This window comes from Numida meleagris, chromosome 7, assembly GCF_002078875.1.
Source record: "Numida meleagris isolate 19003 breed g44 Domestic line chromosome 7, NumMel1.0, whole genome shotgun sequence".
NCBI classification, from domain to species: Eukaryota; Metazoa; Chordata; class Aves; order Galliformes; family Numididae; genus Numida; species Numida meleagris.
The window spans coordinates 18487339-18502175 of record NC_034415.1 but is presented as its reverse complement, the minus strand read 5'-3'; the positions used below and the strand labels follow the sequence as shown (position 1 = coordinate 18502175).

Genomic DNA, 14837 nt, shown 5'->3' with positions numbered 1-14837 from the left:
CTTCTCCATTTTCATAGACTCAGCCCCATGGTCATGAGAGCCTGTGCCTCCAGACTGGGCAGTGGATGAAGAGGGGCTTTACAAGGAGCTCCCAGCAGCATTCTGGATCTGCTGCAGACCCAGAGGTGCTCTGAGCTAAAATAAATCTTTTTCTACAGAGCTTATGTCACAGAACAAATCTAATTCTATTTTTTTTTCCATCACTTTTGCTAATTTAGTTTCAGAGAGGTGAGAGAATAGAAATCTGGTCAGATCCAGTTTGGGTACAATCCAAAACCCAAAAATGCATGAGTGACCATTGCCAAAGGAATCAACAGTGCTTGATTACAGATTTTTAGGAGGGGCTGGTATTAGCCTTACTCTACTTCTTATTCTGTAGTAAAAGTAAAGCTCCTATAAGCAAAGAAAAATAGGTAAGAGCTGGTGTGAAGACGTCAGTAGGCAGGGAAAAGGTTGGAGAGCAAAACAGTAGTTGAGACTATCCAATTCTCCTCTGAAATTTCTCTTAAAATAGAAATTTTGTAAAAATAAGGCCGCACAAATCTAGCTTGAGACCTTTATTCCAACTTTATTTACATTACTTTCACTGAACCAAAAAGAGCCAAAAAGCTTTAAGGAGCAAATTCAACTTTTGCTACTTTCTCTATGAATATCAGATATACAGGATATTTTTGTGCATATAAGATAAATCTAGATTCACTACAAAAGTGTGGCTATAAAGAGAGATTGAAAGAGAATCTGAAAGGACAGCTGCCCACAGCCTCTCAAGTTTTTTTCTGGGCTCAAATGATCAATTTTTGAAAATTATACCTACACCAAAAGTTGGTTGTTAGTTATAAAACTCATACAAATTAACACCTGAGTGTTTCACGTAACACCATTTCTAATCTCTATAATTGTGCTGAAAAACTCCTCAGTGTAATTCACATCTAAAGTATACCTTAGATTAATTTTCTTTATCTTACCTATGTCACTTGCATTAGCATCTAGCTGTGTCGTCTTTTTGAAGTTTTGTGACATAAGAAGCGTTGCTTGTTCTGCAGTATGCAGCAACTTAGTCAGGCTCTGTCTTTGGTTATCAACAGGAAGTGCTTCCCAGATGGTGATTTTATCTTTTTGTAAAAAATTGTTCACAGTGTTAACCAAAACCTATAAATAAAAGGATATTTTAAAGTCTAAGACTCATACACTGCTTCTAAAGAGAAAAGCACAGCTTTAAGGCTTGATCTGCTCACGTTAATGGTTGTGTTTCGGAGTGCTGCATTGTCAGGAACTGAGTACTGCATGGTATTCAGAGATGAATAAGATAATGCTTCGACATATGAAATCACATCTACGGGTAGAAGTGGTCCCAGAGTATTCCTATTAATTTCTTGCAGCATCTCCAGGGGTGTTTTTAAACGACTAATCTGAAAAATACAGGAACTTACATATTAATGAGACAAATAAAGCCATATTTCTGTGAGAGAACATAAACCCAATGCTAATAACTGATTTCTGTGAATTAACAAGAACAGAAGGGCATAAAAAGAGGCACTACTTAAACCAAGAGTTTAACATATAAAGCTATGGTTTTACTAAGAAAAATAAAAGAGTTATGATTGGTATAACATTAACAAGCAAATATGGTAAAAATAAAAAAAATCATGTCTATAATTACATCCTCTTTTAAAATGTATTTAATCACAACTGCAGCTCAGTTTTATTTAGGATAATTCTCAAAAATGGACTAGTAACTGTGCAAAAATAATTCAATGTCAATTGATATGTTAACTAAGAAGACTCTTTTCTGTTAAAATTTAGCTGAAGAAGTGGAAGCAAATGGCCAGTGTTTGTGTATTTTGTGGTGTTTTTTTTTTTCCAAATGCAGATTATAAAACATACAGTTTAGTGGAACTAAATTTGTGAGCTACTAAAAGGTACTTACTTAGTTCGTTTAAAAAGTAATAGGTTAAGAAGGTGAGATGTAGATTAAGATTGCAGTGTCATGGTTGAGTAAGAAAAGAATTCATACCCTACAATACTGAAATCTATGAAATCAATCCAAGAAAAACTCTCAACATAGGATTTGGTTAAGACCTGTATTCTCTGCTGTTGAGTAAATTTTGTGGAATTTGCTTTGTCTTTGATTGCCTCTGAACAGAAGTAGAACATACGCTAAAAAATAGGCTAAAGTCTGGTACAGCTATTTACATAAAACTGAGATATTATTTTAATTTGACTTTATTTTGACTACATATTAAAAAAAATCTCACTGGAAGATCCAGGTGTTAGCATTCACCATGTCTTTGCAAGTAAACATTGGAAGCATGTTAATATGATGTACTGTGCTGCAGATTAAAACAGAAAGCATTTTAAGAAAACAGTCAAATAAAAGCTTTTAATTCTGGTAACTTGGTCAAAGTGCTTAATAAAAAATGCAAACGTATACAATTGGTTTTAGTTTATTCATGCTTATGTTTCATTTATCCTATTAAATCAGACATTATTACAGTTGTAGACTAATTAATTCATTATTTATTCACTTTTATTTGCATCAGGAAATCTTGGTTTCTGCTGAAAAAAATCTAGAGTCCTGGGTCTGAGTCTAAAACATCTGTGCCACTTTACACATTAAGTTTTGAGGAGCATATATACTAGCATACCTGGATGTTATAGCTCCATTTTCTATTTTGTCACTTGTTGACATTACTTTTGTGAGCTATCTTGCTACCTTCCACTCTGAACAAGCAAATAATTGCACATCAGCACATAAAGCAATGTGTAACTTCAGAAATTGCAGAGTTGAGTGATTACCACACTTCTCAATTTTTCATGCATCATGACTCACTTTGCAGGAAACAACACATAGATTCCCAGCAAATTATTACCATGATTTAAACATGCAACCCAGTTCAAATAATTTGAAATTATTTAAAAGACTTCAGTAAACATGTTTAAGTTCAATCCTATGCTTCAAGCATTTGTTAAAAGCTCCTTAAGAACTATTCTAATTGACATCACAGTTTCAGACAGAAACAATTAAAGGATTTGCAAATTAATCTATAAACCAATGCTACTTACTTCTGCTAAAGTTTTATTAACATGTTCAGTTATACAGTCTTTGTATAACTCACACTTGGCCTCTGGATTTTCTGTAAATTAAAAAAAAAAAACAATACCACAACACTAATTATGTATTGCAGTTCATTTGATATTCAGTATACACTCATTGTAAGGGCTCTTGTCTCAGTAGTTCCCCAAACCACCAGCATTCTGAACCCATTCACATGCACCCCAGTCTCAAACTTCAACCTCCAAGGCTTGGGCTTGGCCACAGCTGCTGTTTACATAACACTAAAGCAGCAACAGGCTGGACCCGGAGCTTTGGCTTTGCTCTGGGAGAGAGTTTGGCCCCTTTCCTTGGGACTTCCACCCAAAGGTGAAGTTAAAAAACAGCTCAAATTTACAGAGAAATACAGATCTGATGACTGTGAGGAGATATCCATTATTTCAACTGGATTTCAACACTGTTTAGTGAAAATACATTTATAAAATGATTCTCTTCTCAGGAAACGTAGATGTGACTGCCTTGCCTCTTTTTTATGTCTTGCTGATTAATCTAACTGAAGATAAAGAGGCACTGGTGGGTTTCTCAGAAGATGTAGCTCTATAATAACACATAAACCTTTATAATATCATGTACCTTGGCAGGAAGTGCCATCATTTGGCTTAAACTGCAATTTTCCTGTGGATGGTTGATAACCTTCCTTACAGGAGCAGTTAAACCCTCCATCCACGTTTTCGCATTTTGCATGATCTCCACAGGCAACAGTTCCTTCATTGCTGCACTCATCTACATCTGCAAATATCGTGAGAAATTGAATTTTTTATTAAGTATTTACAGACTAACACCTTGCTGCTTTGTTGATAATAGCCCTGCATACTGCAAGCAGTTTCATAATAAAATTTCATGGAAGAAAAGAAAGCAAAAACTAAAAAGGGAAACTAAATGGCAAAACACCTGCCAATTATAATACTTAGGGATTAGAAGGATAAATCATAATTGATCATATTTTCATACCACACATGTACTACTATATAATACCGCACTGTTCATATTTTAAAACCATGAGCTTAAATGTTAATTCTATCATAACAAAACACTCGGCATGATGCAAATTATCTGAAATCCATTTTCCAGAGATTAGACTAAATAGATTTTCTCAGCCTTAGTATTCAGTTAGAAAAGAGAAAGAAAACATCAGTCTTTTGTTTTAAGTCATGGCTTTAAAAAGATGCTACAGAAGATCACTCTATCCATCTTGTTAATCTAAGATTTAAGCTCTGTGCCTTTTAAAGTGCTTGCCAGGTCTTTTTTTTTAATCCAAAGTTAGAACACATATACCTAAAATGGCTTTTGCCCTTCTAAATAATTTGCTGCTAGGTAGACACATTCAGTAAACAGGTGAGGCACCATCCAAGAGCAAACCTGATGAACTCTGGTAAGAGAATCCATGAATTGATCAGTTTAGGAGGCCTGCGCACTGCCTCTGGCTGCTATAGGGATTATTTTGCATTAGTTGGCTGGCTGATGGTAGAGATCAAATAACTCAATGGACTCACCGGAGAAAGTAAAGTAGGAACAACACCAAATAATTCTCTAGAATGAAGTAATGGACTGTGAAATACTGGGTTAGAAAGGAGAAAAATGTGAGCACTTTTGGGACAGGTATATTTGACAAAAAGTGTTGAAAAATGAAGAAGTGACATATGAGCAGATTTAAAGGAGCACACTGAGAAGAAAAGAGGCCAAGAACTTAAGGTAAATGTGGAAAGGGGAATGGATAAACTGGAGAAGAAGACAAACAGAATTAAAAACTGGGATGATGGTGAATTTGGGTAATAAACTGATGAAAAATAAGAACTGATGAGCTGGTTATTGGAGGATACAGCTACCTGAATCCATAAGAGGCCTTTGTGCAGTTAGACAGCTTTTAAGAACAAGCAAACAGAAAGCAGATACAGGGGGCTGGAAATGCACCATAAGTATATAGGAACAATTTTTGTGCTGTTCTTTTGATATAAAATTGCTGATGGTTTTCAAAATGGAATAAAACAAAAATGAGCCATAATGTCTGTGAAATAGGGTTGCTAGAGAATCGGAAACTCTGGGAGAATAGAAAAATACAGTGCAAGCCTGTGGATGTATCCAGGGACTGCAGAAAGATGTCTGAAGGATACCTGGGGGCAGTCTGCTTTTTGGCATTCCTTTCTAATGGCAAGAGAGTCTCTATAAATAATCAGATGAATGATTTTATTATTTTTTTTCTAATATGAGGCAACTGTGAACTGTGTTTGAACTTTTAATGGAGTACTTCAACATTTCCTACATACACATGCTTTTTGTTGTTTTCTGCTTGTAATCATAAAGCTCTCCCTAGCATTCAAGAAGAATTCCTGAGGTCCCACACCTTGTTTTCACATCCCTACTTTCCTCACTGAGCAGTGGCCCTGCTTTGCATCTCTAAGGCTGCATTTTGAAGCAGCAGTTCGGGAACTCCCCTTGTAGAGGCGCTCAGACGCCTGTGCTGTGCAGGAGAAGGGTGCTGGGATACCACTGCCCTCCCAGCACAACCACCTCTGCCCTTTGGGAAGTGCTACGGAGAAGACTGTGTTTGGGTGGTGGGTGGGAAAAAGCACAAAACATAAAGAATGAGGTTAAGTTACTGTTATCTGCATTGGGGTGTTAGGTTTGTAATGCCCCCAACTGCAAATGTTTCTCTTTAATGAGCTGTTTTGTATTATCCACATTATCCTGTGGCCTCAGTACTTGTACTCATGGGGCTAGCTATGTTTTACAGCAATGAAAAGTGAAGAAGAGTGGGAAAAAAAATAGGATACAGTGCTACTCACAGGCTACTGCATAATTAAATGCTGTCATTTAAAGATAAAGGCTAAAATTCCTACTCCTGGCATTGAAATAACTTCTCACACCAGAAAATTATAAATCCCTTTTTGAAACAAGTGCCACTCAGTTCCCTGCTCCATGACTCAGTGTGAGGCAGACAAACTTTGAGTGAACTGAAGTGCCAAGGGTGAAAAACATGACAATAACAGTTTGCGTAACAAGAAAGTACATCAGCCTTATCCCGAGATTTCTCTGGCGTTGTCAGCTACATGAAGAAGGACACGTATGTCTTAATGGGAGATTCAGTAAATAACAGAGTTCCAAAACATGAGCAAATGACAAACTTTGCTAAAACTTGACTTCCAAATATAGAAATATTTGAATACTGTCCAGATTGCCATTGCTAGCTATCCAGTTTCCATGTGATTTAATGTTCCAAGTATTTCAAAATTATTATGATAATTTCCTTTCCATGAATCTAGTTTGATAAATCATTTATTTGTCATTATTGGGCATTCATACAAATTACTCATCTTTTTGTAATTATGTCACGTATTAAGTGTAATGGAGATTTTAATGAGAAAGCAGGATTATCCAAAATAACAGCAGAAACTCAACCACGAAGGCACATCTCTGGCAACAGGACGGCTATTTAAAGTCTGATAGAGACACCCCATTGAGTATATGCAAATAGATTTTCCGCAGTTCAGTTGCCCATATGGAATGAGTCCATATCATGCCTAACTAATTTACTGTTTCCAGAGAAAAAATCTTCTGGATGACAAAATTAAAAGGCAATATGCCTGATCTTGCAAGGTACTAATCAGCTTCATATTCCTTTTAAATCAATAAGATTTTCAGAGACAGTCAGTGATTCGTTACAACTGCAACAATGCTTCTTTTGAGTTCCTGCTTTGAAATACTCTGTCGTAGCGTAGGTTTTTGTTTCTTTATATTTTGTACTTATGCCTTTTTAAAGAGCATGCAATTGTTGGACCACACACAGACAACAGCTTGCTGGTGCTTTCAGCAATTCATTTTCACCTGAGCTTTTGAGCTAGGACCTTAAACCATCCTCCTTGATCTAGTATAAGAGCAGGAGTGGGCTGCCAAGGCTTGTGTGTGCAGTCTTCACAGACAACATTCCTGAGCAAAGGTTGAAGAACAGCAGCTTTTTAAACAGAAGAGCATTTGCCATAGCTCTGCAAAAAGCCCTGGCCTTTTAGTAAATATTCAAAACAAATCCTGGAGATGAACTTTGAAGCTTTTATAATAGCTCAAATCAGAAAATGATATCACCAACACCACTTAGGCTAGCGTGAAAAAAGATTTATAACCTTTTATTTTATTTCTGTGCTTTGTCAATCGTCATTTACTGCAGCAGGCAAGGAAATTCCAATTAAATTAAAAGTACTGAGAACAGTTATTATGTTCAGTCTTCCCAATTACTGGATTGTACCTACATCGCTTTGATTCTTCGCCAGTCAGTCAAGACAGCTTGATGTCTACATTATACCTTCTGCTTATTAGTAGCTTGCGAGTGACTGAAAAGTCCATTTGCAAAGGACTAAATGTCCCTCCCTGTGTCTCCATACTGTGGAAGGCAGCAGCATACATAAAGTAAAAATGAAAAAGCTTAACAACTGCACAGGTAAAAGACAGGTTGGCGATGTGGCATAATGTCATATCCCCCCACTGTACAAATCTCCTGTCCCAGAAAAGGATGTGATGGAGAAGGGCTACCTTTCCAGTACCCTCAGAATAATCTGACAAAAAGCTGAAGAAAGCTAATAGTGTGCTAAAGTGTGTTACTGGAAAAGGCTGAGTGGCACACGTCACTTTCATTTTAAAGATGGCCATTTTCACGTTTTTACTTTAGTGACTGGGATAAAAAAAAAGTAGGTTTATCTTTCACCTTCTTAACTTCAGCTTAACGTTCAATAAAATGTGATGTCTAAGGAAAAAAAGCATGGCTTTTACAAATAAATAGATTTCTTATTCAGGACAGCAGAAAAATGTCATCTTCACAAATATCACATATCTGCATTTCTCTTTTTTCCTCCTCCATTTCCCTTCTCCTTCTCTTTTTCTCTCCCTCCCTTCCTAGTCTCCAGTTCCTTCTTTGTCGACATATTTCACTGTCATCTGTTCACCAGTTCTACCTGATAACATAATGAAATAGTGCTGACAGTGCAAAACCTAACATTCTGGTGAACTGACATTTCCCAAAGTTCTCTTTTAATTCACTACCTTGAGATTTATAGTTGCTTTGTAGTTGGAAGATTAATATAATATCCAAAGAGGAGAGGAATGCACATGTATGTATATGCACATAGACTTTGAAGTGGACTCAGATACTCAGTGTTGTACAAACTTTTACCACTGGGAGCTTCAGACAGGTTTAATGGCATTTGTCTATAAACAAATAGGTTGCATTATCTTGCACTCTCCAAAATTCAACTTTTGTACTTTTAAGGTTATTGCCACATACATTCTATATCAGGATATAAATATTAAAAAGGAAACTTAAGACTCTACAGATTCTGAAATTATTTGGGTGGGATGAATATTTGCTAGCGTTGCCTTTTGATTTCTACTGAGTAACTTGCACTGGAATCAGAATTGCAACCTGGTGTCAGCTTCAGCTGCATATAGAACAATGTGGATACGCTACTTTCAGCTGCAAGTCGTATCTACTACCTAAAGCAGCAGGTCCATTGGGTACAAAATATCTTATTACAGCTTCCCTGACTGATAAAGTGGAAAATTAATTGTGGATCAAAAGGTTATCTTAAGAACTGCCTGCTTGGTAAAGTAACTGGTACACTCATTTAATGAGAAAAGGTGCCCACAGGTAATTTTTTTTTTTATTTCAGTGTGAATTTTGGAAGCTCTCAGTTCCTCCCATATGGATTTCCAAAAAAAAAAAAAAGAAGATTGGTCTGCCCAGTAAAGAGAAGAGGGCAAAAGAAAAAGAAATTAGTGATATAAAGTGACACAAAAACAGTCAGAGAATAACTTTGAAGACAAAAGTTCTGAAGCTGAGGAAATGTCATAACTGGTAAAAATCAAAGCATGGACCAGAAACCATGAGAATATTTACAGCTCAATGTGCTAACAGTCTCAATCTCAGCTAATTTACGGACGATTCATAGCGGCGGGGTAAAGCAGAGCTCTTTTAGATAGATGTGAGCAATGGGCCAGAAATGTTGATTAGATCACTTTCTGGCTTAATATGCAGCCATTCTGCTGTTATTAAGAGCAGTAAGAAGAAGAGAGGTTGTCAGCACTCAGGCTCACAGGAGACATACCTAGAATGAGACACAGTCAGCATAAAGGTGTAAAGGGCAATAGATTTATTTCTCATTTTCCCATTCCCTGAGGACTGTTGCAACATATAGAGAAAAATACCAGGACTTGGAAAAAAGAGAAATAGTTACAGTTCTTCCATTCAAAGGAAATCCTAAAGGATTGCATAGATGTTCAGAAAAAAACATTTTTCCAGATAACTTTTCTTCCCCTGTAATCTTGAACACAATCCATTCAACTGCTATAGAAACAGAAGCTGATGGATGGTATGGGAGCTAGGATAACTACTGATCTTTCTCATTGCTTTTGGTCAGACTTGAAAAATTACTGAAAATATCCAATCCAAAGACCCCAAACAAAAGATATTTGGAGCACAGTAGGTCATACGTATAGGGAATGTTGTTGGTCAAGAATGACCAGAATGCAGAATGCTTTGTCACTCTTCTGTGTTTTAAGAATATTACCAGCGTGCTCACAGATCAGTCAAACAGTGGCATAAAAGGCTGGATTGGGCTCTTCTGTGTCTCCTTAACAATATAGCTATTTTCTAAAACTATGACAAGTGGATTAAAAATACTGAACACTGCATAAAGATTGAAATGTTACTGAAAACACTGGCAGCTGCAGTATTATCAATGAGAAATTTGCCCAAAAACTGGAGTGTTAATTTTGCACCAGTCCAAATTGTTGGAATTTTACATCCAGACTCTAAAATTCATAAATCTGAACACATTTTGCTAGTTTTCTATAATTAACAGAAGCAGTAAGAGAAGAATGACAATGTAAAGCTAGTTGGGAGACATTAATAACTTACCGACACAGGAGGTTCCATCATTAGGTACAAAAGTTTTTTGACCATTGCTGGATTTGAAACCAGGTGCACACATGCAGAAATAACTTCCCACAGTGTTTGTGCAATTGGCATGCTCTCCACAAGGCTGAGTAGCATTTTCACATTCATTATCATCTGTCAAGACACAAATTATGGAGAAATATATTTGCATTTGCAGATTGAAGAAAACAGCCAAGTAAAAGCTTAATTTGGCCATCAGTAGTTTATTTATATAAGGTTTGAATGCTGAGCTGGCACTCAGTGTTTGTACAGGTAACCCACTGCCAAGGATATAATCAGGTGTTCAGCAGCTCTTCTCTGCCCTCATCCTGAATGCGCCAATAAATGAGAAAACCAATGGGGTATTGAAACAAATGTCTTGCATATTCAGTTGGAATAAAGGATTGAGTCAAGTGCATGTTCTGCTGTAGCTGATAATATTTTTGGTACCCACAATGATCTTCACAAATCTACAGGTAGAAAATCACCCTAAGGAAGAAGTATCCCACTACATTCATTAACATTAAAGCAGGATCACTATAGCTAAACTGACCTGTTTTTTTCCTGCCTTGTTGAAGACTATTTGTGGTATTTCTCAGCAGTACCAGACAACAAGCTTACAAAATTTGCCTAAGTTACTGAATAATTGAATGGCTTAGGTTGGGACGGATCTTTAAGATCATCAGGCTCCAACACTCCTGCCACGAGCAGGGTTGCCAACCACTAGATAACTGAGCTGTCATTTTTTCTTAGTTATCCCAAAGATCTTAACAAACTGATGAGCAAGACTCCTGGCTTGATCTTTACATCTGCTTATCAGATTGGCAATAATACTCACAATATTGATAATATCATCTTTCCAAATAGCCAATTTCTCCCAAAGCACCTCAAAACTCTGAAACAAACAAACAAAACTCAAACAAGAAGACACTGAGTTCTCTATTTTCTACATCCTGAGAAAGTAAAAGAGTTAAAGGCTTCCTGAAGTCTGCTGGGATTTTGTTCCTGTTCTCAAGTGAAAGATACTCATAACATGATGAATGACAGGAATGAATTCTAACAGGGAGGAAAATAACAATTTATTGCAGAAGAGGAACGATTAAGGAGTATGACAGGGAGAAGAAATATGATTTCAGAAAAGATGCCCAAGGATGAATTTCAGAAAGGTGCTTCTGCTTCCCAATGGCCAGTGTTCTCATAAGGTGTTCACAGAGATAGGATACAGGTAAGTGCAGTGTCATGTAAGTTGGGAAGTGGTAAGGTTAAATTACATCAAGAGCTGTTACAGAAATAGATTTCTGCAATGTAACTTAGTCTCAACCCCTAGAGTAACCCTGGCACAGGACACTTTTCTGAACTGAAGTCTGATAAAATTTTGAATATTATTCAGTTGACTCAGAGATGCAAATACCAATTCAAAATAGCAGCCTTCCTCAGGGGAATTTGGGTCAACAGTATTAAATGGATTACAGTCATTATAACTAAAAGTGAATGTAATTTAATGAGGAATCCACGTATAAAAGCACTCTGCCAACACATGTCAACAATATTTATTTTACAGCTTTGGCATTCATGAGAATACAGGAGAGAAGGTATATGATTTGGATCTTAGAGAATGCCAATGTAAATCCAAATTAGTTTAAGTGAAAGTAAGACGGAGGGAAGAAGTGGTGCTAATCCATCTTCAGAAACTGAGTATGGGAATACAAGAACTCCAGTTTGGCAAATGGCATTGGGAAGGCATTATACTTCCTAGAAAATAATATGCATTGGCTTTGGAAAGCTTGTGGGATAGGAGTTGTGGAAGATGAGAAGTGGAGACACTGATCACTGCAGGACTTTATTCAAAGTAAGAGAACAACAGAGCTGAGGAGATGAAAAGAACAGAATACTTCAAGAATCCCCCTTTTGGATTTGTTTCCTTGAACCTCAAATGTAAGAATTGAAGTCTTCACATCCAGCACTACTACTTTTCAAGTGTGACAAATTACTTATAGAAAACATTAAAATGACTCATGCAGTTATCATCAATAACATATTTACAATTCTGCTTAATTAACTTTACTTGATTATTGGTGTTTTTCCACAATATTTACAGTGTATGTAAGATTGGTGACTAAATTGACTTAGAAGGCTTTTTGAGAGAACTTCCTGGATAGGCTTCTCATACTTTTCTAAGAGAAAACAAGTCTATTCTACAGCTAACTTAGAAAACTACCTTGTTTTCAGTCACCTAGTCTGATGGATAAGTTGGCAATATGAGCTTGTGTGAACCAGATCTGCTTTAGTCTTTATTCACTGATGGTGAGAACTAGCATAGCTGCGCTTCTGTTCATAGTCACCCTACATGCAATGTTATCAGCGCCAAGTGGTAGGATATTTGCTTACCCTGTTCTACAAAGCAGTGATTCTGTGAGTCTTTTCTAAGTTGTCTTTTTATCCTAAACAGAATCCTAGAATCATTAAGGTTGAAAAGACCATTAAGATCATCTAGACCAACCATCGCTAAGATCATCGAGACCAACCATCAACCCATGCCTGTGACATCTCTAGACCATGTCACTCAGTGCAACATCCACCCTTTTCTTGAACACCTCCAGGGATGGTAACTCCACCACTTCCAAGGGCAGCTTGTTCCAATGCCTGACCACTCTTTCTATGAAGAAATTTTTCCTAATATCCAACCTGAACATCCCCTGGAACGACTTATGACCATTACCTCTTGTCCTACTGTATAGACGAAAGAAGTGGGAAAACATAGGAAATATCTTTTATGTACCAGAAAAAAAAAATACAGGGCAGAGTCTGCACATGGCAGAAGTTAAGGAAATGTTTACCTGCTTCAGTGGCTCAAAGCCAGAGAATTGGCAGGATTAAGATTTTTAAGGAGGATGAACATGATGTTCTTGTACTTGCAGCACTCCCATTAATGAGCATGGATCACAGTTTCTTCTCATTCTAAAGGCTTTTTCCCCAGTTACATACAAAATATGCACACTGTACAAGAACAACAATTATAAATCATACTATGAACTGTTCCATTTGGGATATGTAGACAAATGCAATAAGGTAGTCTTCTATTAAGAAATACTGAGACGTATCAAGTGACTGAAAATTCTACCACATTAAGAAATGGTAGCAATTTTATTCTATTTTCAGAAATAAATAATAAGATACTTAAATAATAGAAAATGAAGTCCAGCACATCTTCACTGTGGCATGATTCCCAGACAGCAGCTGTATGTACTGTCAAGGATGTATGGTCTTGTTTATTATCACATATTTTGAGAAACGTCAAGAACATCTGAGCAGAATAGTAGAATCTTAAATTGCAAACACAGAAATTGATATTTTAAAGAGTTCAGTTCATAAGGAGTTTTCTTTTCACTATTCCCATGATCTAATATAATACTGAGCAGACCATGTTGGGGAATAATTTTCTTGACCATATCCCTTCTTCCATTGAAATTAATGGTATAAAAGTCACTGATGTAAGGTGGCCCAGGGTGGTGCTCAGTATGGAAAACTACAAGGTTAATGAGAAAGGCAAGCAAGGGAAAAAGTCAAGAAAAAACATTTCATATGCAGTTTTACTAAATGTTTTTAAATAATCTGCCTGACTTCACACAAAATATTTTACAACATTAAAACAGATGATAAAATACATTTTAGTCGTCAATATAGATAAAACATTGATTTTTCCTTCAGATAGCAGTTAATGTGAAGCTTAGGGGACTGAAAATAATTTCCAAATTCTACAGAATTTACAGTACTATTGGATTTATGTTTTAAGGGAAGTCAGGAAAAGAAAAACAAAAGGATTTATGAAGAGAAAATTTTCTAACAAACATTTTTCTTTTGAGAGAGTATAGGTTAAATCACAGCAACAGTATAATCCACCTGCTTTGTTGCTACCTAATTTAATTATGGCATATGCATTCAAGACTGGCACAGACCCCCTTTGAACACTGCAGACAGTACTCCAGGAACGCGCATTTCTTTAAACATTTATTTCTTCTTCTGATAAAAAAAAAAAAAGCAGAGACTTCTAGAAACAAGACTGGTCAAGTGAAAAAGTTAATTATTGTGCCTAAGTGCATGTCTGTGCACCTGAGTGTTGATAGGATGCTTACATGACGCAGGTGTAAAATGAAACTGATTCTCCACTTTCACCTTGAAAATGCAACTGCGTATTTTACTCTGCATAACTGTAATGAGGTTGGATTAAACTAGCTGATAACTGCATGCAAGAATTTTTCTACTGATTTCTCCAAAATGTAGAAGGTTCTTAAAAATACATATATATAGCTATGTATATCTGAAAAGGTGATATACCCCTTCCAAACTTTTGAATTGAGGATGGTATTTATCTATTAAAACTGTATGAGTCATTACTATGAGAACATGATTGATTTAAGATTAAGTAGATCCACTCAGAAGTTCAGAAATTGATGGAAGTCCTCATTCGCAGAGGATGCCAAATTGGATTCATTGTTTGAAAACAAAACAAAACAACCAAAAACTCAGTCTTTTGCATCACATACATAACATTGTTCATTGATAAATAAAGTGTACATGACTTCTGTTTAGCATTTATTGAGCATTTAATCCTTTCTGAAATTTAAAAATGTATGAAATTTAAAGAAGCAAAATGATTTGTGGATTTTATAACCATTATGCTGTTGGAAGCTGGAAGATTACAATAAGATTTTAGGAATAAAGCACAGAGCAAATTACTTGTCATACTCCATATCCTTTCCAGAATGCAAGTTTTACACTTTTGTACATACTGTTTTAGTACTGGGT

General features: G+C 36.3%; 1 protein-coding gene across 3 annotated transcripts in view; it reads right to left on the bottom strand.

The window, feature by feature from the left end:
• Positions 1-14837, bottom strand: part of ADGRL4 (adhesion G protein-coupled receptor L4) — a 160674-nt gene that overhangs the window by 25861 nt on the left and 119976 nt on the right. For all 3 annotated transcript variants that reach the window (XM_021405124.1, XM_021405125.1, XM_021405122.1), the window contains 5 exons: positions 10014-10166; positions 3686-3841; positions 3064-3134; positions 1236-1409; positions 966-1149 (listed from right to left, as the gene is read on the bottom strand). In XM_021405124.1, coding sequence (XP_021260799.1) covers positions 966-1149; positions 1236-1409; positions 3064-3134; positions 3686-3841; positions 10014-10166 — 738 coding nt within the window. The remainder of the gene's footprint in view (positions 1-965; positions 1150-1235; positions 1410-3063; positions 3135-3685; positions 3842-10013; positions 10167-14837) is intronic.